Here is a 27,483-nt window from a genome sequence, read left to right as displayed (position 1 = left end):
TCAGCTGCTTCTGTCCAATGGCTGGATGCAAACATCTTCTTTCATCTGCTTGCTGGCTTTTTCAGAGGACATTCATGATAGGACCATTTTTGTAAGCTATCCATAGCCTCAGATAGTGTCAGGCCTTGTGACCTCCCCTTGAGCTGGACCCCACTTTGGGTCTTTTGCTGGACCTTCTTTTCCTCAGGTTCCTCTCCATTTCCAACCCTGTCATTCTTTCAGACAGGAAGAATTATGGGTCAGAATTATGACTGTGGGATGGGCCCACTCTCCCTCATTTGATGCCCTGTCTTCCTGCTGGAGTTGGAGGTAGGGTCTATAACATCCTTGTCCCTAATGCATGGCATTTCATCTAAGGTCTCTCCTTTGAGTCCTGGGAGTCTTTAACTTCCGAGGTCTCTGTTGCATTCTTGAGGGTTCCCCCAACCGCCTATTTAAGAGGATGCCTGTTTCCATTCTTTCTGCTGGACATCAGAGTTTCAGTCCTTTTCCTTTACCCAATACTATATCAGGTTCAAATCTCTCCCCCATCCCAGTCCTCCCATACACTTTTCCTCCAAGGTTCCTCCCTCCTGCTTCCTGAGAGATAACACTACGAGGTCAGATTTATTTTTGAATAATTTCATCTTTCAGTTTTTGTCTGGTTGCACCTTTTCTTTTTATTAAGTATTATCTCCATCCCTTCAGGGAAGCAGGTAGGCTGACAGCAGATTGTTGACTTTCTCTCTGCTTTTCTAGGTCCCATGCCCAATTTGCATCTTTTTGTTGTTGTTGTTGTTGTTGTTGTTGTTGTTTTTCAAGACAGGGTTTCTCTGTGTAGCCCTGGCTGTCTTTGAACTCTGTAGACCAGGCTGGCCTCAAACTCAAAATTTCGCCTGCTTATGCCTCCCAAGTGCTGGCATTAAAGGTGTGAGCCACCACGCCTGGCTTCCAATTCTCATCTTTAGCTATGCAGCAGAAAATCTTTGGCATCATTTTCCTTCTCTAGTGGACCCAAAGATCTCTCCCTTCTTAAATTGCTCCCTCAAATCTTTGCATTATGCAAATTCATGACTCACTGGGAACTCACAAACCACTCTAGCCAGGGAAACAGGTAGGCTATTAGCAGACAGGTCTTCAGTTTGCCCTATGTGTCTCATAGTTAAACCACACAGACTCATACTTAACTCTGCAGCAGAACACCAAACTTTGGGGGGTGAATTGCTTTGTTCCAACTTCAGAATGACCGCCAAGGAAACCATGGCTCATTATGACAAAGGAAGCAATTAGGTTACACCTTCAGATCTTTATCTCTCCCTCCATTCTTCAAATTCAATCCCTAAGTATCATCCCCTCCTGTTACCAAACCTCCTGCTGTGGCCTCTTCTCAATATATGGCCCTCTTCCCTGGAGATAGTCTAAGCAGATCCTAGAGAAACATCCTGCTTTCTTCCCTCTTTAGAAGTCCCTCTGCCATGTCCAACCCATCCCATTCCTAACTCTCAGGTCTCCCAACCCATAAACTCATCTTACCTGGTAGCCCAATGTAGTTCCTACAGGCTACATAGGACCAACTCAAACTCATAATAACCAAAGTGAAACAGAAGCCAGATAACAAAACTCCCATACAATAATGACAAGACCAGATATCAGCCCCTAGAATTATTATCTTCCTAATCTAATATGCCTAAATGCCAGTATAAGATCAAATCAATAACAACCAGGGCAATATATCTCTACTAGGCTCCACCAATCATAACACAGCAGGTCCTGAATATTTCACCATAGCTGACACACAAGAAAAAATCCTTTAAACAACTGTATGAATATGATAGTGGTCTTTTAAAAGGAAATGAATATATCCTTAAAAAAAAAGGCTATGAAACCACAAAGAAATCATGGAATGTATTGAATTAATCTGATTTACACCAGAGTAGAAATAGAATCAATGCAAAAAATCCAAATTGAAGGAAATCTCAAAATGAAAATTTTAATAACTCAAACAGGTATCATAGTGGCAATCTTCACTAACAAGTACAATATACAGAGACCTTCAGTTATTGAAGATATGATAGAAGAAATAAATATATTAAAGAAATTATTAAATATAAAATACTACTGGCACATAATATCAAGAAAACCTAGGTCACTACAATGAAAAGACCAGATCTATGAACAAAAAGAATCAAAGAAGAAAAGGAAACCCATGTTAAAGAAACAGAAAATATTTTCAAGAAAATCATAGAAAAATACTGTGAAGAAAGAGATGCTTATCAAAGTCTATGAAGCCTAGAGAACACCAAGTAGATCATACCAGATAAGAAAGTCTGCTGAGCACATAATAGTCAAAACATTAAATGTACAGAACAAATTATGAAAGGATGTGGAAGGGCTAGGATGGGGGAATCAAGTGGGAAAGGGGAAAGGAGAGGGGGTTGTGGAGGTGAGTACAGGGAGAGACAGGTAGAGTTATTTGAGAAGAAGAATTGAAACCCAGTACAGTGGAAACTTCCTAAAATCTATGCACATGTGAAGGTAATCAAAGTGAAATCCCAAAATAATGCCCATCTCATGTCAGGAAGATAAAAGAATGAAAAATTCCATTAGTAGGATTGGGTTACAATTAAATGAGTTGTTGGCCAAATAGACCCCATGGGAATTCCTCTCAAAAAAAAATAAAATAAAAAACCCAGACTATTGCTAAGAGTATAATTTGCTCTCTATAGTTTGACAGCAAGCCCCATATTGCTATAAATAGACCTATACAAAATACTGGATGTGAAAATGTCAAGGTTGTCCTTACAGAGAACCTCCACTCTCACATCCTAGTGTCTTAATATAGAAAGGCACTCTTCATGCTCCACAAGGAGAAATATATACATTATACTAGACACAAATGTTTCTATCTATAGTGTAGTACTACTTTTGAGACAAGCTAAGTAACTGGTGGATCAAAACTTATGGGAATAAGAAACAAACAACTGATTTTTTTTTTTTTAGGTTTTTCTTTAATTACATCTTTTCCTCAATTACATTTCCAATGCTATCCCAAAAGTCCCCCATACCCTCCCCCCTAATTCCCTACCCACCCATTCCCATTTTTTTTGGCCTGGCGTTACCCTGTACTGGGGCATATAAAGTTTGCATGTCCAATGGTCCTCTCTTTCCAGTGATGGCCGACTAGGCCATCTTTTGATACATATGCAGCTAGAGTCAAGAGCTCCGGGGACTGGTTAGTTCATAATGTTGTTCCACCCATAGGGTTGTGGATCCCTTCAGCTCCTTCTGTACTTTCTCCAGCTCCTCCATTGGGGGCCCTGTGATCCATTCACTAGCTGACTGTGAGCATCCACTTCTGTGTTTGCCAGGCCCTGGCATAGTCTCACAAGAGACAGCTATATCTGGGTCCTTTCAGCAAAATCTTGCTAGTGAATGCAATGGTGTCAGCGTTTGGATGCTGATCATGGGATGGATCTCTGGATATGGCAGTCTCTAGATGGTCCATCCTTTCCTCACAGCTCCAAACTTTGTCTCTGTAACTCCTTCCATGGGTGTTCTGTTCCCAATTCTAAGGAAGGGCATAGTGTCCACACTTCAGTCTTCATTCTTCTTGAGTTTCATGTGTTTAGCAAACTGTATCTTATATCTTGGGTATCCTAAGTTTTGGGCTAATAGCCACTTATCAGTGAATACATATTGTGTGAGTTCCTTGGTGATTGTGTTACCTCACTCAGTATGATGCCCTCCAGGTCCATCCATTTGCCCAAGAATATCATAAATTCATTCTTTTTAATAGCTGAGTAGTACTCCATTGTGTAAGTATACCACATTTTCTGTATCCATTCCTCTGTTGAGGGGCATCTGGGTTCTTTCCAGCTTCTGGCTGGAAAGATTATAAATAAGGCTGCTATGAACATAGTGGAGCATGTGTCCTTCTTACTAGATGGGACATCTTCTGGATATATGCCCAGGAGAGGTATTGCTGGATCCTCTGGTAGTACTATATCCAATTTTCTAAGGAAACGCCAGACTGATTTCCAAAGTGGTTGTACAAGCTTGCAATACCACCAAAAATGGAGGAGTGTTCCTCTTTCTCCACATCCTCGCCAGCATCTGCGGTCACCTGAGTTTTTGATCTTAGCCTTTCTGACTGGTGTGAGGTGGAATCTCAGGGTTGTTTTGATTTGCATTTCCCTGATGATTAAGGATGTTGAACATTTTTTCAGCTGCTTCCCTGCCATTTGGTATTCCTCAGGTGAGAATTCTTTGTTCAGTTCTGAGCACCAATTTTTATTGGGGTTATTTGATTTTCTGGAGTCCACCTTCTTGAGTTCTTTATATATATTGGATATTAGTCCCTTATCTGATTTAGGATAGGTAAAGATCCTTTCCCAATCTGTTGGTGGTCTTTTTGTCTTATTGACGGTGTCTTTTGCCTTGCAGAAACTTTGCAGTTTCATGAGGTCCCATTTGTCATTTCTCGATCTTACAGCACAAGCCATTGCTGTTCTATTCAGGAATCCTTTCCCTGTGCCCATATCTTCAAGGCTTTTCCCCACTTTCTCCTCTCTAAGTTTCAGTGTCTCTGGTTTTATGTGAAGTTCCTTGATCCACTTAGATTTGATCTTAGTACAAGGAGATAGGAATGGATCGATCCGCATTCTTCTATATGATAACAACCAGTTGTGCCAGCACCATTTGTTGAAAGTGCTGTCTTTCTTCCACTGGATGGTTTTAGCTCCCTTGTCGAAGATCAAGTGACCATAGGTGTGTGGCTTCATTTCTGGGTCTTCAATTTTATTCCATTGGTCTACTTGTCTGTCACTATACTAGTACAATGCACTTTTTATCACAATTGCTCTGTAGTAAAGCTTTAGGTCAGGCATGGTGATTCCACCAGGTTCTTTTATCCTTGAGAAGAGTTTTTGCTATCCTAGGTTTTTTGTTATTCCAGATGAAGTTGCAGATTGCTCTTTCTAATTCGATGAAGAATTGAGTTGGAATTTTGATGGGGATTGCATTGAATCTGTAGATTGCTTTTGGCAAGATAGCCATTTTTACAATGTTGATCCTGCCAATCCATGAGCATGGGAGATCTTTCCATCGTCTGAGATCTTCTTTAATTTCTTTCTTCAGAGACTTGAAGTTCTTATCATAGAGATCTTTCACTTCCTTAGAGTCACGCCAATCCCCCTTCTGAATTAAATTTAATAAGGCCACACTTAACTGAGGTGATCAAATAATCTCTTCATCTTCAGATGAGCGGGCATTACCATGGCTGGGGGGACATTGACCCGATTCCTCCCGTGGGTGCTGTCACAGACCCACACTTGTGGCTCTTGGTATCTTTTGGGGAGGTGAGGCAGAGCCTTAGAAAAATTATTAATTGTAACTGAAATTAGATACCAACCTCTTCCCAAACCGGGTTTGTCTCTCAGGGAACTCAGAAATGGTCTATATGGACCTTCCCCTGCAATACTTAGTTTGCACCCATGCTGGGCCCATACCAGATTCGCATTTTTAACGAACCAGCATGCACAATTCTGAATTTTGTGCAGTTCTCATAGGAGAATTATCAACCTCAGACTCAGTAAGGCCTCTACAAGAATTATGTCAATTGTAACGCCACAATTTGTGGCTCTTAAGCTATAATAGGAGCTGGAGGTCACCCTTCTTTGTCCCTATTGTCTCCAAAACCTAAGGAACCAGGGGGACTCTGCATTAGCAGCAAGGGTGGAAAATTGGAGACGAGTCGCTGTTCCTGTCTCGGTGGGAGGAGGATCTTCTTCGTCTGAGTCCTGGATATCCAGCTGATGGTAGTGGACTGCAACTGGCTTACTTAGAGCAGCTTCAATCTGTGACTTAACAAAACTGGTTAGTTTTTTAAAGGCCCAGGGGCCAAAAGACAAAAGCAGCAAAATACCCAAGAAAGGTCCCAAAAGTGTGGGAAGCAAGGTAGTGACCCAGGGAGAAGTAGAAAACCAATTTTTATACCAATATTCTTGTTTCTCTCTGCTGCGTTTTCTCTCTTCCAAACTAGCTCTAACTTTATCTATACTATCTTGAACTAAGCCGGTCTTGTCAGAGTAAAAACAACATTCTTCTTTGAGGGCTGCACACAACCCTCCTTCTTTAAGGAACACTAAATCAAGACCTCGCCTGTTTTGTAATACTACTTCAGACAGAGAGACCAAGGAGTCTTTTAGATTTTTTAAGCCTCTCTGTAACTCTTGAATATCTCTGTCCACAGCAAGGTGGAGCTGAGTATACTGTTGTTGGGAAGTGACCAAAGATGCAATACCTGTTCCTGTGCCTGCAGCTCCTAAGCCTAGGATTACTGCTAAGGTTACTGCAGAAATAGGCTCTCTCTTATCACGGAATAGGTCTGTGTCACTCTTCCAGAGCTGGAGGAGGTCTTCTGCATGGTGTACTGTCAGCTTCGGGAGAAGCTGAACTACAACACAATAATCTCTGTCATTTAAAAATGTCTGAGTGACTATATAGGTAGTAAGTCCAGTAGAACATGCTAAATAAGTACCATTAGGTGTTCCTAGATATCTAGAGGTGGCCTCTACTATAATAGTCTGATTGCAAACCTCTAATAAGGCCTGAGGAGGAAGCATGGAAGGCCCTAAAAGGCATAAGCCTATGCCAGACACCTGACTTAAAGTGAGTCCATCATGGCTCTCGGGGTGCCATCCAAGCTTACTGGAATCATTAATTGCAACAACTGATCTGAATGTTGCCACCCCTTCGTAAAAGGGAGGTTGGGGAGAAAAGCACACCCAACATTCTTCATACTGAGTAGCATTGGCTGCATGTATAGTAGTAATCGATGCATTAACTAAGGATAAAATTAATTCTGCGGAGGAGGGAGATCCAGCAGGTAAAGTGGGCTGGAATATAGAAGTCCCAGGTGGACCTAAGGTAACAGTTTGTGGAATATTTGGTTTTTTAGGATAAGAGGAATGTAAAAAGAGATTGGGGCCTATAGCAGCCGACCCTAAGGATGGGGTGTTCTTAAGTAACTGGATTTTGAAAATTACTCCGAAGTCTTTTTCATTTTTATAGATACGTAAACCCCACTCAGCTCCTCGTGTATTTTCCCAATTAAATTTTTTCCCTGTATCAGTAAAGGAGATCTCTAAGGTGTTGCACCATCCTTTAGAGGTCTGGTTGGAACTATCACAGGCAGCATAATCTGGCTTGCTCTGGACCTTTATTAGGTCCCAATTGGAAGTGGGTTTCCAATAGGTGTCTCCCGTGGTCTCACAGCCCCAGGAAGCACAAAAATAATCAGGGGTGGAACCACATTTATAATTAAGAGTGCGACTCCTGTGACTGGGGCCAGGACAAATATACATACCCCATCTTTTTAAAATATTGGCAAGTGTTTTCCTACGACTTAAACTGGCACATCCAGGAGTGGTATAGGCAACTTGTCTAGGATCGTCAATAGCTTGTTCTTGTGGCAGGAATTCTAAGTGAGTTCCCCAATCATTATGACCTCCTAAGACTAATTTACAGAGGTCAACTCTCAGGATGGGCCATGGGACAGAACCTTCAATCTTGGAGGTGGCATTAGCTATGTCACCTGCCTCGTTGATGATCAACCAGGTGTAATTATAAAGTCGATAAGGACTTTTCTTAGCTTGGCCTACCACTGACGATACGCCTTTTATCAGGCAGAGACACAGCCAAATCTTGATGATTAGAAGCGACTTCTTTCTTGGCACTTTCATTTTTCTGTAAAGAAGCACATTTAGAAATTTCCTCAGGGTTTTTCTTTCCTGGACAGTTATAAGGTTTAATCAGACGCTCAGGGAGCCATCTAGCATTTTGTGCTTTTGAATCATAGATGCAAGCATGTCCTTTGCCCCATATGAGGACTGGGTCTGGACCTTGCCATTTGTTGGACAAGGGATCTCTCTACATAGCTTGTGCATAGTTATTAGCAGTAGAAGGGTGCCAGAGGCGATCTGCAGCAGACTTGCCTGCATTGTCGTAGGTTAGAAAGTTTAAAACAAATAATGCATGATTTAAAAGCATCTTGGAGTTACCAGACTGAGGATATAGGACTTCTCTTTTAGACTGTAATTTGAAAAGCATATTTTTAAGGGTAAGATGGGATCTCTCTACAACACCTTGACCTTGGGGATTGTAGGGAATTCCAGTAATGTGTTTAATGCCCATTTGAGCACAAAACTGTTTAAAGCTGGCACTAGTATATCCTGGGCCATTGTCTGTCTTGAGGATTTTAGGCTGTGGCACAGCCGCCAAGCAGGAGAGAACATGGCTGATAACATGTTTAGTGGCTTCTCCCGTTTGTAAAGATGCACAAATAAATCCACTAAAGGTATCGACAGAGACATGAATATATTTTAATTTTCCAAAGGGAGTGTAATGGGTAACATCCATCTGCCACAGTTCACCAGGAATTAGTCCTCGGGGGTTGACTCCCACATGTGGCTCTGGCAAAAGGGTCAGGCAGCCCTTGCACTGTCGGACAATTTGTCTAGCCTGTTCACGAGTGATGGAGAATTTAAGTCTCAAGGTATGCGCATTAAGGTGATGTAAATCATGAGCCTGTTGAGCAGCAGCAAGAGGGGTAATAGACAAAGCTGAAGCTATTATCTGAGTGGCCTGATCAACTATATCGTTGCCTTTAGACAAAGGTCCAGGCAGGCCAGAATGAGCACGAATATGCCCAATAAAAAATGGAAAATTACGAGTAAGAATAAGACCTTGAAGCTTAGCAAACATTGGAGATGCATTGGTAGAAGGGCGGATATAAGGAACAGTTTCTAAAAGAGGAACAGAGGCAGCCACATAGGCGCTGTCTGTATATAAATTGAAGGAAGCTTCAGGCAACAATTCAAATACTTTAACAATAGCTGCCAATTCAACAAGCTGTGCTGAGGAGAAGTTTGTCATAAAACGTGAGACCTTTCCATCGATATTAAAAGCAGCCATACCTGAGGAAGACCCATCAGTAAAAACTAACATAGCCCCAGGAATCGGGTTTGACTTTGTTCTCTTAGGGAAAACCACAGGTGTCCTATGTAGAAACTGAACCAATTTATCAGCAGGGTAATGATTATCAATTACACCTTGAAAGGAAATACAATTAACTGCCCAATCATCATTATTTTTAAGTAACCACTGAACTTGAGATGCATCATAGGGGAGAACAATAACATCTGGATCTCTGCCAAAAAGCTTAAGAGCAGCTTTTCTGCCTAAGCGCAGAACATTAGCAACTAACTGAGGATATGTGGGCAGCACCTTGGAGGGAGAAGCTGACATGTGGACCCAAAACAGAGGTTTGAGCTGCCACAGCAGACCTGTAGGTGAAAAGGGAGTAGGGAAGACAAGAAGCTGAAGTGGAAGTTCTGGGGAGAAATACCCAATATTTTGTTCACTGATGGCTTGTTCAACTCTGGCTAGTGACATTCGTGCCTCTTGAGTTAATATGCGTGGAGAGGATGGATCTGGGTCTCCTCTCAGGATGTCAAACAAAGGTTTTAACTCTCCTGTTGTAAGTTTTAGATAAGGACGAAGCCAATTAATATCTCCTAGTAGACGTTGAAAATCATTAAGAGTCTGCAAGGAATCCTGTCTCACCTGAACTTTTTGAGAGAGAATTTTGTTAGGAAATAACTCAAAACCTAAAAACAAGTGAGGAGGGTGGATCTGAACTTTTTCTGGAGAAACCTGGAGTCCTTGATTTTGAAGGGAATTAATAAGCTCTTTTAAGTCTTTGAAACGCAGTTTACGAAACTCTGTCTGTCTGATAGGAACAGTCAATTGTTCACCTGGCTCATGCTCTATTTCATTGTCACTCTCAGAACTTGTTCTGTCCTCACTGTTACTGTCTGAAAGATCGGCCTGGGGAGCTCTTGAAGGCCCGATTTCCACAGAAGCAGATCTGGTACGGATGGTTGAGAGCTGTTCCTCTCCCGTAGAGGTGGGCGGGTCACAGCTAGCAGCTCCTGTAGAGCGGGTGATTACAGGAAAAGCTAATGCTTTGTTTTTCACAGCTCGCGCGCGGAGCCTTCTTATTTACGTTGCCCGAGGCTGTGGCCGAGGGAGGGGCAAGAATGGTCTCTTTTAAGGAATTTTGGAGTGACGCAAGCTCTGTGGACAGGCGAGCGTACTGTTGCTGTAACTCTAATACTTCTCTTAATCCTGCTACTTGAGATGCGAGCTTATCTTTGGCATCAATGAGAGTGGGAACTGGTAAAGCTTGAGGCCATGGCGCGGGAGTGCAGATCGGCGGCAAGTAGGGAGGGGGATTGAGAGGAGGAGCTGAGGCACCCTGTAGCCGCTCCGGTTTACGGGGCCGGACTACTTGTTCTTCTACCTCTTCTGAGTCTCTAGAAATTAAAGGACCCTCTGCCAAAGATTTATTAAAGACTGGATTGATTAGTGGCGGGTTGGCAGGGGCAGGCTGCGTGAACTGTGCAGGCAAGACGCCTACTGGGACCTGCGGATAAAGAGTAGCCTGTGGAACTTTAGGCCCTTCTGCAGCTTTTGGAGCATTAGTAGTAGGGAGGGAGCCCTCTACAGCTTCCCGAGACAAGGGACGGAGGCAAAATTCTGCCACTGACAAAAGTTGCTGTTTCTCTGGATCATCAACTGCATTTTCTACCAAATCACGGATCAAACTCCAATAAGTAAATACATTTGCAGGGACCGCCTCGGGGCCCTGCTTTGCTAAAATGTCATTTAATTCTCTACCTACTCTTCTCCATTTCTTACAATGTATGTCCGCTCCATCTATAATGAACCACGGGCATACCTGCCACTTATCCCGTCCTGCGGGATTCAGTTATTCGTGGGTGCGAGGGGGACCGCGAACCTGGAAGGAAATGGGAGGAAAAGAAAGAGAGGCGGAGACCAAGTAGAATTGTACCTATCAAGGTCTCGTTTATTAAGCTGAGGTGCCTTCTTTTTAAAGCATACATCGCGGAGAATATGGGAGGGGTCGAGGGGGAATTATACAAAGAACAAAGAAGTGGGCATCTGCTGACATGGGGGCTGAGGTCAGGCGCCAAACTTGCGGGCACTCTGCATCTTATCTCTGGAACATAGATCTTCCCTGACAGCCTTGGGTGTCAGGCTGGGCTCAGGCGTAACTCATGTCCTTGGATGTCATGGGAACTCAGGAAGAGATAAGGAAGAGGGGACCATTATTCAACTTTACAGCCTTAGGTGTTAGGAAGGGAATAAGGAGAAAGGGGGGTGGCAACCAGCTCTTAGCACAAGGCCATTTGATTTGTTAAAGAGATTTGAGAAGGGATCATCTTCTCACGGGATGGTCTCTGACACGCCAAGATATTTTATATAATTTGTGACTATTGAGAAGGGTGTTGTTTCCCTAATTTCTTTCTCAGCCTGTTTATTCTTTGTGTAGAGAAAGGCCATTGACTTGTTTGAGTTAATTTTATATCCAGCTATGTCATTGAAGCTGTTTATCAGGTTTAGGAGTTCTCTGGGTGGAATTTTTAGGGTCACTTATATATACTATTATATCATCTGCAAAAAGTGATATTTTGACTTCATCGTTTTCAATTTGTATTCCCTTGATCTCCTTTTGTTGTCGAATTGCTCTGGTTAGGACTTCAAGTACAATGTTGAATAGGTATGGGGAGAGTGGACAGCCTTGTCTAGTCCCTGATTTTAGTAGGATTGCTTCAAGCTTCTCACCAATTATTTTGATGTTGTCTACTGGTTTACTGTAGATTGCTTTTATCATGTTTAGGTATGGGCCTTGAATTCCTGACCTTTCCAAGACTTTTATTATGAATGGTTGTTGGATCTTGTGGAATGCTTTTTCTGCATCTAAAGAGATGATAATGTGGTTTTTGTCTTTGAGTTTGTTTATATAATGGATTATGTTGATGGATTTCCCTATATTGAACCATCCCTGCATCCCTGAAATAAAACCTACTTGGTCAGGATGGATGATTGCTTTAACGTGTTCTTGGATTCGGTTAGCGAGAATTTTATTGAGTATTTTTGCATCAATATTCATAAGGAAAATTGGTCTGAAGTTCTCTATATTTGTTGGATCTTTCTGTAGTTTAGGTATCAGAGTAATTGTGGCTTCATAGAATGAGTTGGATAGAGTTCCTTCTACTTCTATTTTGTGGAATATTTTGCGCAGAACTGGAATTAGATCTTCTTTGAAGGTCTGGTAGAACTCTGCACTAAACCCATCTGGTCCTGGGCTTTTTTTGGCTGGAAGTCTATTAATGAGTGCTTCTATTTCTTTAGGGGATATGGGACTGTTTAGCTCCTTAACTTGATCCTGATTTAATTTTCATACCTGGTATCTGTCTAGAAATTTGTCCATTTCGTCCAGGTTTTCCAGTTTTGTTGAGTATAGCCTTTTGTAGAGGGATCTGATGGTGTTTTGGATTTCTTCAGGATCTGTTCTTATGTCTCCCTTTTCATTTCTGATTTTGTTAATTAGGATGTTGTCCCTGTGCCCTCTAGTGAGTCTAGCTAATGGTTTATCTATCTTTTTGATTTTCTCAAAGAACCAACTCCTCATTTGGTTAATTCTTTGAATAGTTCTTCTTGTTTCCACTTGGTTGATTTCACCCCTGAGTTTGATTATTTCCTGCCATTTACTTCTCTTGGGTGAATTTTCTTCCTTTTTTTCTAGAGTGTTTAGATGTGTTGTCAAGTTGCTAGTGTGTGCTCTCTCTAGTTTATTTTTGGAGGCACTCAGAGCTATGAGTTTCCCTCTTAGAAATGCTTTCATTGTGTCCCACAGGTTTGGGTAAGTTGTGGCTTCATTTTCTTTAAACTGTAAAAAGTCTTTCATTTCTTTCTTTATTCCATTCTTGACCAAGTTATCATTGAATAGAGTGTTATTCAGTTTCCACGTGAATGTTGGCTTTCTATTATTTATGTTGTTATTGAAAATCAGCCTTAGTCCATGTTGGTCTGATAGGATGCATGGGACAATTTCAATATTTTTGTTATCTGTTGAGGCCTGTTTTGTGACCAATTATATGGTCAATTTTAGAGAAGGTCCCGTGAGGTGCTGAGAAGAAGGTATATCCTTTTGTTTTAGGATAAAATGTTCTGTAGATATCTGTTAAGTCCATTTGTTTCATAACTTCTGTTAGTTTCACTCTGTCCCTGTTTAGTTTCTGTTTCCATGATCTGTCCATTGATGAAAGTGGTGTGTTGAAGTCTCCCAGTATTATTGTGTGAGGTGCAATGTGTGCTTTGAGCTTTACTAACGTGTCTTTTATGAATGTGGCTGCCCTTGCATTTGGGGAATAGATATTCAGAATTGAGAGTTCCTCTTGGAGGATTTTACCTTTGATGAGTATGAAGTGTCCCTCCTTGTCTTTTTTGATAACTTTGGGTTGGAAGTCGATTTTATTCGATATCAGAATGGCTACTCCAGCTTGTTTCTTCAGACCATTTGCTTGGAAAATTGTTTTCCAGCCTTTCAATCTGTGATAGTATCTGTCTTTTTCCCTGAGATGGGTTTTTGTAAGCAGCAGAATGTTGGGTCCTGTTTGTGTAGCCAGTCTGTTAGTCTATGTCTTTTTATTGGGGAAATGAATCCATTGATATTAAGAGATATTAAGGAAAAGTAATTGTTGCTTTCTTTTATTTTTGTTGTTAGAGTTGGCATTCTGTTCTTGTGGCATTCTTCTTTTATGTTCATTGAGCGATTAATTTCTTGCTTTTTCTAGGGCATGATTTCCGTCCTTGTATTTTTTTTTTTCTGTTATTATCCGTTGAAGGGCTGGATTCGTGGAAAGATAATGTGTGATTTTTTTTTTTTTTTTTTTTTTTTGTCGTGGAATACTTTGGTTTCTCCATCTATGGTAATTGAGAGTTTGGCAGGGTATAGTAACCTGGGCTGGCATTTGTGTTGTCTTAGTGTCTGTATAACATCTGTCTGGGCTCTTCTGGCTTTCATAGTCTCTGGTGAAAAGTCTGGTGTAATTCTGATAGGCCTGCCTGTATATGTTACTTGACCTTCTCCTTACTGCTTTTAATATTCTATCTTTATTTACTTCATTTGTTGTTCTGATTATTATGTGTCGGGAGGAATTTCTTTTCTGGTCCAGTCTATTTGGAGTTCTGTAGGCTTCTTGTATGATCATGGGCATCTCTTTCTTTAGGATTGGGAAGTTTTCTTCTATTATTTTGTTGAAGATATTTGCTGGCCCTTTATGTTGAAAATCTTCATTCTCATCAACTCCTATTATTGGTAGGTTTGGTCTTCTCATTGTGTCCTGTATTTCCTGGATGTTTTGAGTTAGGATCCTTTTGCACTTTGTATTTTCTTTGATTGTTGTGCCGATGTTCTCTATGGAATCTTCTGCACCTGAGATTCTCTCTTGCATCTCTTGTATTCTGTTGCTGATGCTTGCATCTATGGTTCCAGATTGCTTTCCTAGGGTTTCTATCTCCAGCATTGCCTCACTTTGGGTTTTCTTTATTGTGTCTACTTCCCTTTTTAGGTCTAGAATGGTTTTATTCATTTCCATTACCTGTTTGGATGTGTTTTCCTGTTTTTCTTTAAGGACTTCTACCAGTTTGGTTGTGTTTTCCTGTTTTTCTTTAAGGACTTTTCCCAGTTTGGTTGTGTTTTCCTGTTTTTCTTTAAGGACCTGTAACTCTTTAGCAGTGCTCTCCTGTATTTCTTTAAGTGAGTTATGAAAGTCCTTCTTGATGTCCTCTAACATCATCATGAGATATGCTTTTAAATCTGGGTCTAGATTTTCGACTGTGTTGGGGTGCCCAGGACTAGTTGGGGTGGGAGTGCTGCATTCTGATGATGGTGAGTGGTCTTGATTTCTGTTAGTAGGATTCTTACGTTTGCCTTTCACCATCTGGTAATCTCTGAAGCTAGCTGTTATAGTTGTCTCTGGTTAGAGCTTGTTCCTCAGGTGACTCTGTTAGCCTCTATCAGCAGACCTGGGAGGCTGGCTCTCTCCTTAGTTTCAGTGGTCAGAGTATTCTCTGCAGGCAAGCTCTATTCTTGCAGGGAAGGTGCCCAGATATCTGGTGTTCGAACCTGCCTCCTGGCAGAAGTTGTGTTCCAATCACCAGAAGTCTTAGGATCCCGTGGGGAATCCTTTGTGGGTCCTTGCAGGTGTCTGGAGACTCCTCTGGCAAGGCACCCCGATACTCGAGTGGACCGGAAGGGACTTGTGCCCCAGCAGAGGCCAGGTTGCCTGCTTCCCTAGTTAATGTAGTCTCAGGTTCCGCACGATTGGATTGGAGCAGATGCTGTGTTTCACTCACCAGAGGTCTTAGGATCCCGTGGGGAGTCCTGTGCGGGTCCTTGCAGATGTCCGGAGACTCCTCTGGCAAGGCACCCCAATACTCGAGTGGATTGGAAGGGACTTGTGGTCTTCTTTCTTCTTGTCCTTTCATATGGTCTGTGATTTGTGTCTTGGGTAGTCAGTACTTCTGGGCTAATATGCACATATCAGTGAGGACATGCCATGTATGTTCTTTTGTAAGTGGGTTACCTTACTCAGACAATCAGTTTCCTTAAAGAACTAAAAGAGGGCAGCTTTCACAAGAGGCTGGGCTCTCCATCTTCAATCAATGACTAAGAAAGTGACTTGCAGATTGTCGTACAGCCTGATCTTATGAAAGCATTTTTATAATTAAAGTTCTGTCCTCTCAATAGATGCCCATGAACATACAGGAAGCCTACAGAAATCCAAATACACTGGACCATAAATGAAATTACTCCAGTCACATAATAATCAAAACACCAAATGAACTAAACAATGAAAGAATATTAAAAGCATTAAGGAAAAATTCAAGTAACATATAAAGGGAGGCTTATCAGAATTATACAAGATTTCTCACCAGAAAATATGAAAGCTAGAAGATCCTGGGTAGATCTCATACAGACCCTAAGAGAACACAAATCCCAGCACAGGCTACTATACTCAGCAAAGTTCTCAATTATTATAAATGGATAAAACAAGATATTCCATGACCAGGCCAAATTTACACAAATCTTTCCACAAAGCCGGCTATACAAAGGATCATAGATGGAAAACACACACAAAAGGAGGGAAACTAAACCCTAGAAAAAGCCAGAAAGTAATTTTCCAACAAACCAAAAAGAAGATAGCCACAAAAATATAATTTCACCTTTAACAACAAAAAGAATAGGAAGTAACAATCACTTTTCCTTAGTATCTTTTAACATCAATGGACTTATTCTCCAATAAATTACTTAGACTAATAGACTAAATATGCAAACAGGACCCAGCATTTTGTTGCATACAAAAAACACACCTCAGTGACACAGATAGACACTACCTCAGAATAAAATGTTGGAAACAAATTTCCAAGCAGATTATCCTAAGAAACAAGCTAGAGTAGCCAATCTAATATTGGATAAAACCAAATGTCAACCAAAAGTTATCAAAAAAGTAAGGACAGAAACTTCATACTGGTCAAAGGAAAAAAAAATATACCAATTCTGAACATCTATGCTCCAAATGGAAGGGCACCCACATTCATAAAAAAAAAAAAAAAAAAAAAAAACTTTGCAAAGCCCAAAACATACATTGCATCCCACACAATGATAGTGGGAGTCTTCAACTCCCCACTCTCAGCAATGTACAGATCATGAAAATAGGAACTAAACAAAGACACAGTGAAACTAATAGAAGTTATGAACTAATTGGATCTAACAGGTATTTATAGAACATTTCATCCTAAAGCAAAATAATATACCTTCATCTCAGGACCTCATGATATCCTCTCCAAAACTGACCATATATAATTGGTCACAAAACAGGACTCAACAGATACACGCTAGAAAAAAATTCCCATGTATCCTATCAGATCACCATGGACTAAGGCTGGAATTCAATACCAAGAAAAAAAAAAAGAAAGGAAAGCACACATACACATGAAAGCTGAACAACACTCTACTAAATGATAACTTGTTCAAGGAAGAAATAAAGAAAGAAATTAAAGACCGTTTAGAATTTAATAAAAATGAAGACACATCATACCTAAACTCATGGGACACAATGAAAGCAGTCCTAAGAGGAGAACTCCTAGCACTGAGTGCCTCCAAAAAGAAACTGGAGAGAGTTTACACTCGATGCTTGACAGCATATCTAAAATCTCTAGAACATAAAGAAACAAATACACTCGAGAGGAATAGACAACAGGAAATAACACCAAACACTGGGCTGAAATCAAACAAGTGGAAACAAAAAGAACTATACAAATAATCAACAAAACCAGCAGCTGATTCTTTGAGAAATTCAACAAGATTAAGATAGACCTCTAGCCAGACTAATCAGAGGGCAAAGAGACAGTATCCAAATTAAGATCAGAAATGAAAAGGGAGATATAACAACAGAAATTGAGGAAATTTTTTAAAAAATCATCAGATTGTACTACAAAAGCTTATACTCAACAAAACTGGAAAATCTAGATGAAATGGACAGTTTTCTATACAGATTCCACAGTTATAACAGGATCAGATAACCCATCTAAACATTCCCATAACCCCGAAAGAAATAGAAGCAGTCAATAAAATTCTACCAACCAATAAAAGTCCAAGACCAGATGGGTTTAGTGGAGAATTCTATCAGACTTTCAAGGAAGACCTAATACAAGTGCTCTTCAAATTATTCCACAACATAGAAACAGAAGGAACACTAACTAATCCATTCTATGAAGCCACAGTTACACTGTGTATCATCTCTTGGTGATGGATCTATTTCTGTCTAATTGGGAACTTGTGTAACAATTTCCTTTCATAGAGAGCTTCATTATAGATTTTTTTCTACTTCTATCATGTTTAAAATTCCAAATATATTTTATAAAGAGACTGAGTACATATTACTTTTAACTCCCAAAAATATCATGCAAATTCAAGAGGCATTTAACTATTATAAATTATTACAATTTTTTTTACAGATACTGAGATACAGTTCACAGAGCTCAAAAAGGTCAACAAGCTGAAATGCCCAAGTGAGGATGCCTCAGCCCCACTTGGGAGGGAGAAGTAAGCTATCACAAGTGGGAAGGAAGGAGGGACCTAAGAGAGAAATGGAATGGGGGGAGTGAGGTGGAAAGGGGTACCTAATCTGGTATTGGGTAAAGGGAAAGGACTGAAACTCTGATGGCCAGCAGAAAGACTGGAAACAGGCATCCTCTGGAAATAGGAGGTTGGGGTGACCATCCAGAATTCACTGGAGACCCGGGAGGTGAGAGTCTCTTAGGACTCAAACTGAAGGACCTTAGATGATAATAACAGGCATTAGTGAGAGGGAACTTATAGAGCCTACCTCCAGCAGTAAGACAGAGCATCAAATGAGGGAGAATGGGCCCATCCTACAGTCATAATTTTAACCCACAATTGCTCCCGTATGAAAGAATTACAGGGATGGAAATGGAGAGGAACTTGAGGAAAAGAAGGTCCAGCAACAGACCCAAAGTGGGGTCCAGCTCAAGCGGAGGTCCCAAGGCCTGACACTATTATTGAGGCTATGAAGTGCTCACAAAAAGGGACTTAGCATGACCACAATCCAGAAGACCCAACAAGCAAATGAAAGAGTAAGATGAAGATATTTGCACCAACCAATGGACAGAAGCATCTGTCCCCTGTTGTTGAATTAGGGAAGGCTGAAAGAATCTGAGGAGCAGGGCGACCCTTAGGAGGACCAGCAGTCTCAATTAATCTGGATCACTGAGATCTCTCAAACACTGGACCACCAAGCAGTCAGCATACACCAGCTGATATGAGGCCCCCAACACTCATACAGTAGAGGACTTCCAGGCCTGTGTTCATTCAGAGATGATGCACTTAACTCTCAAGAGACTGGAGGCCCTAGGGTGTTTACAGGTCAGGTTGGGTGGGACATGGGGATATCCACATGGAAACACGCAGTGGATAGGATGTACGGGTTGTTGGACATGTAGGAGGATGGATAGAAAGTGGGAATAAAATGTAGAGTGTAAAAAATAAATTAATTCTTTAATTATAAAAAATAGAAAAATAAAGTAAAAAATGCTAATACTGAGTTGCATATTTTAAAATACTTTTTTAGTTTAATAAAAATACACAATTCCAAAAATTACACTATGACATTAAAAAGAAAATAAAACAGGAGCAAAAATAAATGACTGACTGACTGAATGAATAAATAAATAAAAGATTAAATAAATAAAATACAGTTCACTACTTGCAGGTGATAATATTTTTAAAAGTCAAAACAAATATACAAATCACAGTTCTCAGTAACTTTCCTCAATAGGTTCTCGTTCTTAACTGAGTGATGACTGTAAGCTCACCTTTTTCATGTCTTCATAGTACAGTACCAAGATGTTGTCCCATTCTCTCATGGACAGCCAGCCACGGACATGCTCAAACCATGATCCATATAATACTGTGTGCAGGAAGAAGTAGAGTGTGTCAATTACAAAGTAATAACACAGGGTCTGCTTGACTTTTTTCATTTTCTGAAAGCAGCAGCAGAAAGCTTCACTAAGAAAAATCTAACTAGTCTGTATTTATAGCATTAAACATGATGTTTGATGTTGATACACAAATAGAGAACTGATAAAATCAAGTTCATTATCAAACTCATTACCACACAGATTTACCATTGATGCCATGAGGAGATATTCTACTGCCAAGGTGCAAGGACAGAGGTGTGTGCTGGGGGAAACCTATCACACCAATACAGAAATCCAGAGGTGATTCCTGTAAGTACCTGCCTCCTGCTGAGGTGTATGAAGTCAACAGAAAGATTTGATAACAGAGATGGGAGAACAGTATTTTATATGGTGTTGGAAAGAAAGATTCCAATTTATACAACAACCTACTGGCAGAAATCTAATAGATGTATGAATCAAAGCTATATGACATCATTAATAATCACATCAACAAAATTAGTTAAGGGGATAAGGCACCTTTGTGTGTGTGTGTGTGTGTGTGTGTGTGTGTGTGTGTAAGGGAGAGAGAGAGAGAGAGAGAGAGAGAGAGAATGTTTGTGAAGTTTTATAATTATCTTAGCATATGTATTGGATGCAAATCTGTTGCTTATGAAAACTATATAAGGCACTGCCAAGTGGGGAAGACAAGAGACAGAAGAATTTCAACAGAATCCCTCAACTCAGCATACCTATGTCTACAATTCCCTTTGGGAGTATCTGGGGGTATCCTTTCCTGTAGCATTCCCCAGCCTGAAGTGGGATGGTGCAGACCTTGTTGCCACTGAGGTGGGGCCATGTGCCATGAAGCTTCCCAACTTGGCTGGCTTCTTTTGTTTGTGTCAACTACTGCTGTGCTTCCCTGGGATCCTGCTGACAGCTGAGACACCTTTGAGACAATCCACGTTGCACAGCGTCTTTGGGCTGGATCCAGGTACCTGGATGGACTGGCAGGGGGATAGGCCCACCCCCTATATAAGCTTAGACTCTAAGTAGACTTTAAGGTGCCTTGAACAGAGTACTTTTGTCTTGGCATCATCATTTCTCTCCCCATCTAGTCTCTTTCAGCCCCGGCCTGCCTTTCCGGAGTATCCAGTTCATTTAAGCTGCAGGCTGCTTACAACTACAGATTGGTGCCTCGAAAACAGACCTGAAAACAGTGGGTTACGGGACCTCTGTCTCACGTGGAGATCCATGAGAAGGGAAGAATAAGAAGATCGTATCCGGCACAGTGAGCAACAGGTATTTATGCTAGCGCTGGTTTTAAACTTCATTTTTTAAAGTGTTGCTGGAGGTGCGATAGGATACGGGCTCAGTTGGAATAGTGCTAACCTGGCGCTGTTTCCACCTAGGGTTTGGCAGCGAAAAATGGGACTAGAAACTTCAAAACAGGCGGCTGCCCGCAATAAAGAACTGCATCAGGCGAGAGGAGTAGGGTTTAAAATAATAAAATAAAGTAAAATAAAATAAAGTAAAATAAAATAAAATAAAATAAAGGAAAATGGATTTTGAAACTCTCCCAGAGACAGAGAGAAATCGGAGGACACTCTGTTTTATTCTCTCGCCCCTACAGGAGAAGTTCTCTACCCTCTTTGTATTGTCTAAGTTTGGTGCACCAATCTGTCCACGTGTCAATTCATATATGATTTTGTTTCATTCTCTGAATGACTGAATGTTCTGTGTTTCTTGTTGGAAAATAAAAATGGCTAAGACTTTATCTGCTGGTTCAGCAGAGCCTGAGAGTGGCTCACACTTTAGCCAAGAATCAAGCACAGCACGGGAGCCACTGCTGGAAAAACTGCTTTTAAAGAAAAGGATTCTGTACCTTCTTAGTTTTAAGGCAAAAAAGCTGATAGTTGATTTTTTCCTAGAAAATTCTCTGCAATCATGATTATTGTGCTTATCGCATGACAAAGTGCTTTTTTATCTCATAATTATAACTATAAAAAGTAAAATTCTTTGATTGGTCTAAATTTATAAGACTCGTGTAGCCGCTGCATTGGTTTTTTACTGGTCTTAAAGGTGTAATATGCTCTGCGTATCTTCATCATAGAGTTTTAGCTTATAAGTTATTGGGTATGATTAAAAGGATGTAACATTGGTTATAAGACAGATTTATATTGGTAACTCAGGGTTGGAGTCTTTCAAACACATGGCATAAAGCAGGCCAAAAAAACTAGGCCTCTAAGGATACTTCTAGTTGAGATAATATTTTACGTGATTCTTATCCTAGAAAGTAGACTTATAAAGATAAGATTTACAACAATGTCGCTTTAATGAAGCATTAAAATTGGCACTGTCATGCATTCATAGGTATAAATTGGCAGCCAAACTTTGTAACATGATAGTGGTATTTCTAATTTTGATTTTAAAGATGATAAATTGTTTTAAAATTGGGTTTTGATTTCCCAAAGTTATAGTTATTGTCTAATATGGCAAAAGTAACTTAAAAATTCTAAAATCTGTCCTCATGGCAAGAGGAACAAAGCTCAGAGCAGCCTCAGCAGGGCTTGTGTGGCTTTCTTTTGTTTTGCAAAGAGTGCATAGGGAAGTTCTTGCCTGCCTTCAGGGTAATTTACTTTTAGCTAAAAGAACATTGTTGCAGATCTATCCAGATGTTGTTCTAAATAAAGTTGAAATTCAAAATTTAAAAAATTTATAAAAGACTGTAGAACTTATGAAGGCATTACAATCTGTCTTGCCTACTTCATATAAAGTTATTATAGATTGAAAAGTTTGTTTTTTTCCTTTGCATTCTGATAATTGTAAAGAGTTTGCTTCTAGCAAACTGGTAATCACTGGAAAATTTTGCCTCTAGGTATGGCTAATATAGCTTTATATTATGTAAGAAAAATTTTTATTGGCTCATCTTCTATACAAGAAGCTAAGAGTGTGAATCTTTCAGTGTAGAAAGTATTTTATTAGCTAATGCCTCTAAAGGGAAGTTTACTTCAAATCTTTGCTCTCACACAATAAGCTTTAATGTTCTGGGGAGTAGCTGTTTCTCCAGAAAAGATTCAGAGGCAATATCTTTTTAAAATTTAGGGTTTTAGTTATACTAAAAAATTATGTTACAGAAAATATAAGAATGAAAAATTGATTTGTTTCAAAATTTTATTTTCAAAAATTTTCAGTAAATGTTAATTGGCTAAGACCTCACCTTAAGGTCTTAAAGTGACTTAAACCTTTGTTGGATGTTATCAAGAGAGATACAAATTAACTAGTAAAGAACAAAAGGCTCTGCAGAAAATAAAGGAAGGTTTTATAATCATTATCAATTATAATCAATGGTAACTAAATATTAGCTGCTTATTTTAGTTATGGTTATTAAATGTGCCCACAGCAATTTTTGGCAAGAGAAAACATTAATATAAAATCATCTTTCTTCACCTCAAAGTAAAGTTTTAACATCCTTTTAAGGCTGCTGTAGTGTTAATTAAGAATTGTAAGATAAATTCATATATTTTAGAAAACCTATAACAAAAAATTTTGTCTTAAAAACCTGAAGAAGTGTCTGTTCCTTGTTCCAAACAGCAATTAAATTGGTTATTGCAGAATATTGATATTTGGCCTATTGCATACCATCATTTTAAATAAAATTGATAATCACTATCATAAAGATAAATTAAAAATTATTTTATGCATGCTTTTGTACCTTCTATAAATTCATGTATGCATGCATCTCATTTACTGTGTTTAAAAACAACCCTTCTATGGGAGAAAAGTATATGGAAATTGGATCACATTCTTATTCTTTTGAGTTTCCTCCTGCTTCAGCACAGATAATTATATTGTGTGCTGTAGATGGTGTTTTAAAATGTTGAATAATCAAGCTTTAATTTGTATATTTAACAATATATATCTCAGAGATTACAATTGCTTAAAATTGTTCATCCCTCAGACCCTATAATTTCTCAATTTTGCAATGGTTTATGCATATACAACTCATAAGAAAAACTGCTCTTCTTTTCAGAAGACTATTTTTGGACATTTAATAATTTGTCCTAGATTGCCTGGACAAGACCTTAAGGCAATACCATGCTAGATTTATATCTCAGGCAGATTATAGGCCTTACACATAAATAATTGGCCATATAATCTCATTCTTTATATAATCAAAGCAGTATTGGCCTAAGATAATATTTTGGTATTTGAGAGAATGTGCATGTCAAATTGTAAAACATTTGTTCTTAGTGCCCTCAGTTTCTACCTGTTTCCACATAATGGTGTTAATTCTTCAAATCTTATACTTAATCAATTACTGCAAATGGATACTCTTACTTCTGATTAATAAATAAATTATGCACATGTGACTATTAATACCTTTTCAAGCTTTCTAGTTACAACTGCTCTACAAGAGAAACAACTAAAAGTATAGTTAGCCATTTCCTATGTTAATTTTTTTTATATACTTGGTGTTACAAATTAGATTACAACAGATATTGGAACTGGCTATAATTTGCAAGTATTTGTGATGTTTTGTCACAGCAGAGTTGACAGCAGTACTGAATGTTTTTCAGTCTGTAAATGATGTTTTTAATATTTTTACTGATAGTTTATATATTGCATAATCAATTCCCTTATTGGAGACTTGTGGTACGTTTAACTTTAATACACCAGCAGGATCTCTGTTTTCACAATTGCAAAACATCATTCTTGCCCGAAAACAACCATTTTATATTGGTCATATAAGAGCTCATTATGGTCTTCCTGGACTTTCAACTGCAGGCAATGATTGCATCGACAGAGCTCTAATAGGAGAAGCCTTAATTTCAGACCCTGTTGCTTTGGCTAGACGTGATCATGATAAATTTCATCTCTCTAGACATACCTTAAGGCTCTGACAGAAGATCACTAAAGAACAGGCAACAATGATTGTAAAACAATATCCTAAATGTATTACACATCTCCTATGCTGCATTTAGGAGTTAATCCACTAGGTCTTATGCCTAATCATATTTGTCAAATGGATGTAACTCATGTGGAATTTGGAAAATTAAAATATATACATGTTTGTATTGACACTTGTTTGGGATTTCTTTTTGCTTCTCTCAATACAGGAGAGGCCTCTAGAAATGTAATTCACAATTGTTTACAAGCCTTTAATGCTATTGGATTGCCTAAACTCATTTGTCGCGTCCAACTCGACCAGCAAGAAAAACGCAACCACCGGTTCTTCTTAAAGCAGTTTACTCAGGCAGCTTCTCACTTCAAATCCCCCAGCCTCTCTGGTTACAAGTGTTTTTCTCCACTCCAGCCACAACCACGCCCCCACCAATCACCACAGGTCACATCACCTCACCAGGCAGGCTTGCTCAGCCAATCAGGGATTAAGGGCAGGCAATCCAACGAACATGGGCTTATTTACAGCCTGGAATAGATTTCCATCCGGCTGGCCAGGAAGTCAGGAATGGCTTCCCACACTCATTAAGACAGAAAATTGGCCATCCTATACTGACAACAATTTCACTTCATTTTGTAAGGAATTTGGTATCAAACATAAAACTGGAATTCCTTATAACCCTATGGGACAAGGAATTGTTGAACGTGCTCATTGAACTCTGAAAAATTGGCTTTTAAAAACAAAGCAGGGGCCCTTCCAATCCATGCCAGCACTGAGGTTCCTTGGCCGCAGACTCTCTGGACACCTACAAGGACCCCACAGGACACTCCATGGGATTTTAAGACCTTTGGTGAGTGGAACACAGAGTCTGCTCCAATCCAATCGTGAGGGACCTGAGACTGCATTAATTAGGGAAGCAGAAAACCCAACCTGATCAGGGTCACAAGTCCCTTCTGGTCCACGCCAGCACCAAGGTTCCTTGGCTGCGAAGTCTCCGGATACCCACAAGGACCCCACAGGACCCTCCATGGGATCTTAAGACCTCTGGTGAGTGGAATACAGCATCTGCTCCAATCCAAACTCGCATGACCTGAGACTGCATTAATTAGAGAAGCAAAAAACCTGGCCTGATCAGGGTCACAAGTCCCTTCTTGTCAATGCCAGCACCGAGGTTCTTTGGCCGCAGAGTCTCTGGACACCCACAAGGACCCCACAGGACCCTCCATGGGATCTTAAGACCTATGGTGAGTAGAACACAACTTCTGCCAGAAGGCAGGTTCGAACACCACATATCTGGGCACCTTCCATGCAAGAGGAGAGCTTGCCTGCAGAGAGTACTCTGAACACTGAAACTAAGGAGAGAGCTAGTCTCCCAGGTCTGCTGATAGAGGCTAACACAATCACCTGAGGAACAAGATCTAACCAGAGACAACTATAACAACTAACTTCAGAGATTAACAGATGGCGAAAGGCAAATGTAAGAGTCTTACTAACAGAAACCAAGACCACTCACCATCATCAGAACGCAGCACTCCCACCCCACCCAGTCCTGGACACCCCAATACACCTGAAAAGCTAGACACGGATTTAAAAGCATATCTCATGATGATGGTAGAGGACACAAGAAGGACTTTAAGAACTCACTTAGAGAAATACAGGAGAGCACTGCTAAACAGGTAGAAGACCTTAAAGAGGAAACACAAAAATCCCTTAAAGAATTGCGGGAAAACACGACCAAACAGGTGATGGAATTGAATAAAACCATCCAAGACATAAAAAGGGAAGTAGACACAATAAAGAAAACCCACAGTGAGGCAACGCTGGAGATAGAAACCCTAGGAAAGAAATCTGGAACCATAGATGCGAGCATCAGCAACAGAATAAAGAGATGGAAGAGAGAATCTCAGGTGCAGAAGATTCTATAGAGAAAATGGACACAACAATCAAAAAAAAAAAAATACAAAACGCAATAAGATCCTAACTCAAAACACCCAGAAAATCCAGGACACAATGAGAAGACCAAACCTACCGATAATAGGAGTAGATGAGAATGAAGATTTTCTACTCAAAGGGCCAGCAAATATCTTCAAAAATATTATAGAAGAAAATTTACCAAACCTAAAGAATGACATGCCCATGAACATACAAAAAGCCTACTAAACTCAAAATAGACTGGACCAGAAAAGAAATTCCTCCCAACACATAATAATCAGAACAACAAATGCACTAAATAAAGATAGAATATTAAAAGCAGTAAGGAGAAGGTCAAGTAACATATAAAGGCATGCCTATCAGAAATAACCAGACTTTTCACCAGAGACTATGAAAGACAGAAAATCCTAGACAGATGTTATGCAGACACTAAAAGAACACAAATGCCAGCCCAGGCTACTATACCCGGCCAAAATCTCAATTACCATAGAAGGAGAAACCAAAGTATTCTATGACAAAACCAAATTCGCACATTATCTTTCCATGAATCCAGCCCTTCAAAGGATAATAACAGAAAAAAAAAATACAAGGACGGAAACCACGCCCTAATAAAAGCAAGAAAGTAATCCCTCAACAAACCAAAAAGGAGACAGTCACAAGACCAGAATGCCAACTCTAACAACAAAAATAATAGGCAGCAACAATTACTTTTCCTTAATATCTCTTAATATCAATGTACTCAATTCCCCAATAAAAAGATATAGACCAACAGACTGGCTACACAAACAGGACCCAACATTTTGCTGCTTACAGGAAACCCATCTCAGGGAAAAAGACAGACACTACCTCAGAGTGAAAGGCTGGAAAACAATTTTCCAAGCAAATGGTCTGAAGAAACAAGCTGGAATAGCCATTTTAATATCAAATAAAATCGACTTCCAACCCAAAGTTATCAAAAAAGACAAGGAGGGACACTTCATACTCATCAAAGGTAAAATCCTCCAAGAGGAACTCTCAATTCTGAATATCTATGCTCCAAATGCAAGGGCAGCCACATTCATTAAAGACACGTTAGTAAAGCTCAAAGCACACATTGCACCTCACACAATAATATTGGGAGACTTCAACACACCACTTTCATCAATGGACAGATCATGGAAACAGTAACTAAACAGGGACACAGTGGAACTAACAGAAGTTATGAAACAAATGGACTTAACAGATATCTACAGAACATTTTATCCTAAAACAAAAGGATA

At 39.8% G+C, this 27,483-nt stretch overlaps 1 protein-coding gene across 1 annotated transcript in view; it reads right to left on the bottom strand.

Annotated features, from left to right (window-relative positions):
• Positions 1–27,483, bottom strand: part of LOC110287694 (sulfotransferase 2A1) — a 63,293-nt gene that overhangs the window by 7,401 nt on the left and 28,409 nt on the right. Inside the window, exon 4 of the mRNA XM_085842155.1 lies at positions 19,309–19,403. Within this exon, the coding sequence (XP_085698281.1) occupies positions 19,309–19,403 (95 nt within the window). The remainder of the gene's footprint in view (positions 1–19,308; positions 19,404–27,483) is intronic.

Source organism: Mus caroli, unplaced genomic scaffold, assembly GCF_978045245.1.
Source record: "Mus caroli unplaced genomic scaffold, Mus_caroli_1 scaffold_8, whole genome shotgun sequence".
Taxonomy (NCBI): domain Eukaryota; kingdom Metazoa; phylum Chordata; class Mammalia; order Rodentia; family Muridae; genus Mus; species Mus caroli.
The sequence above is the reverse complement of the archived record's forward strand: the minus strand, read 5'-3'. Positions and strand labels throughout refer to the sequence as shown.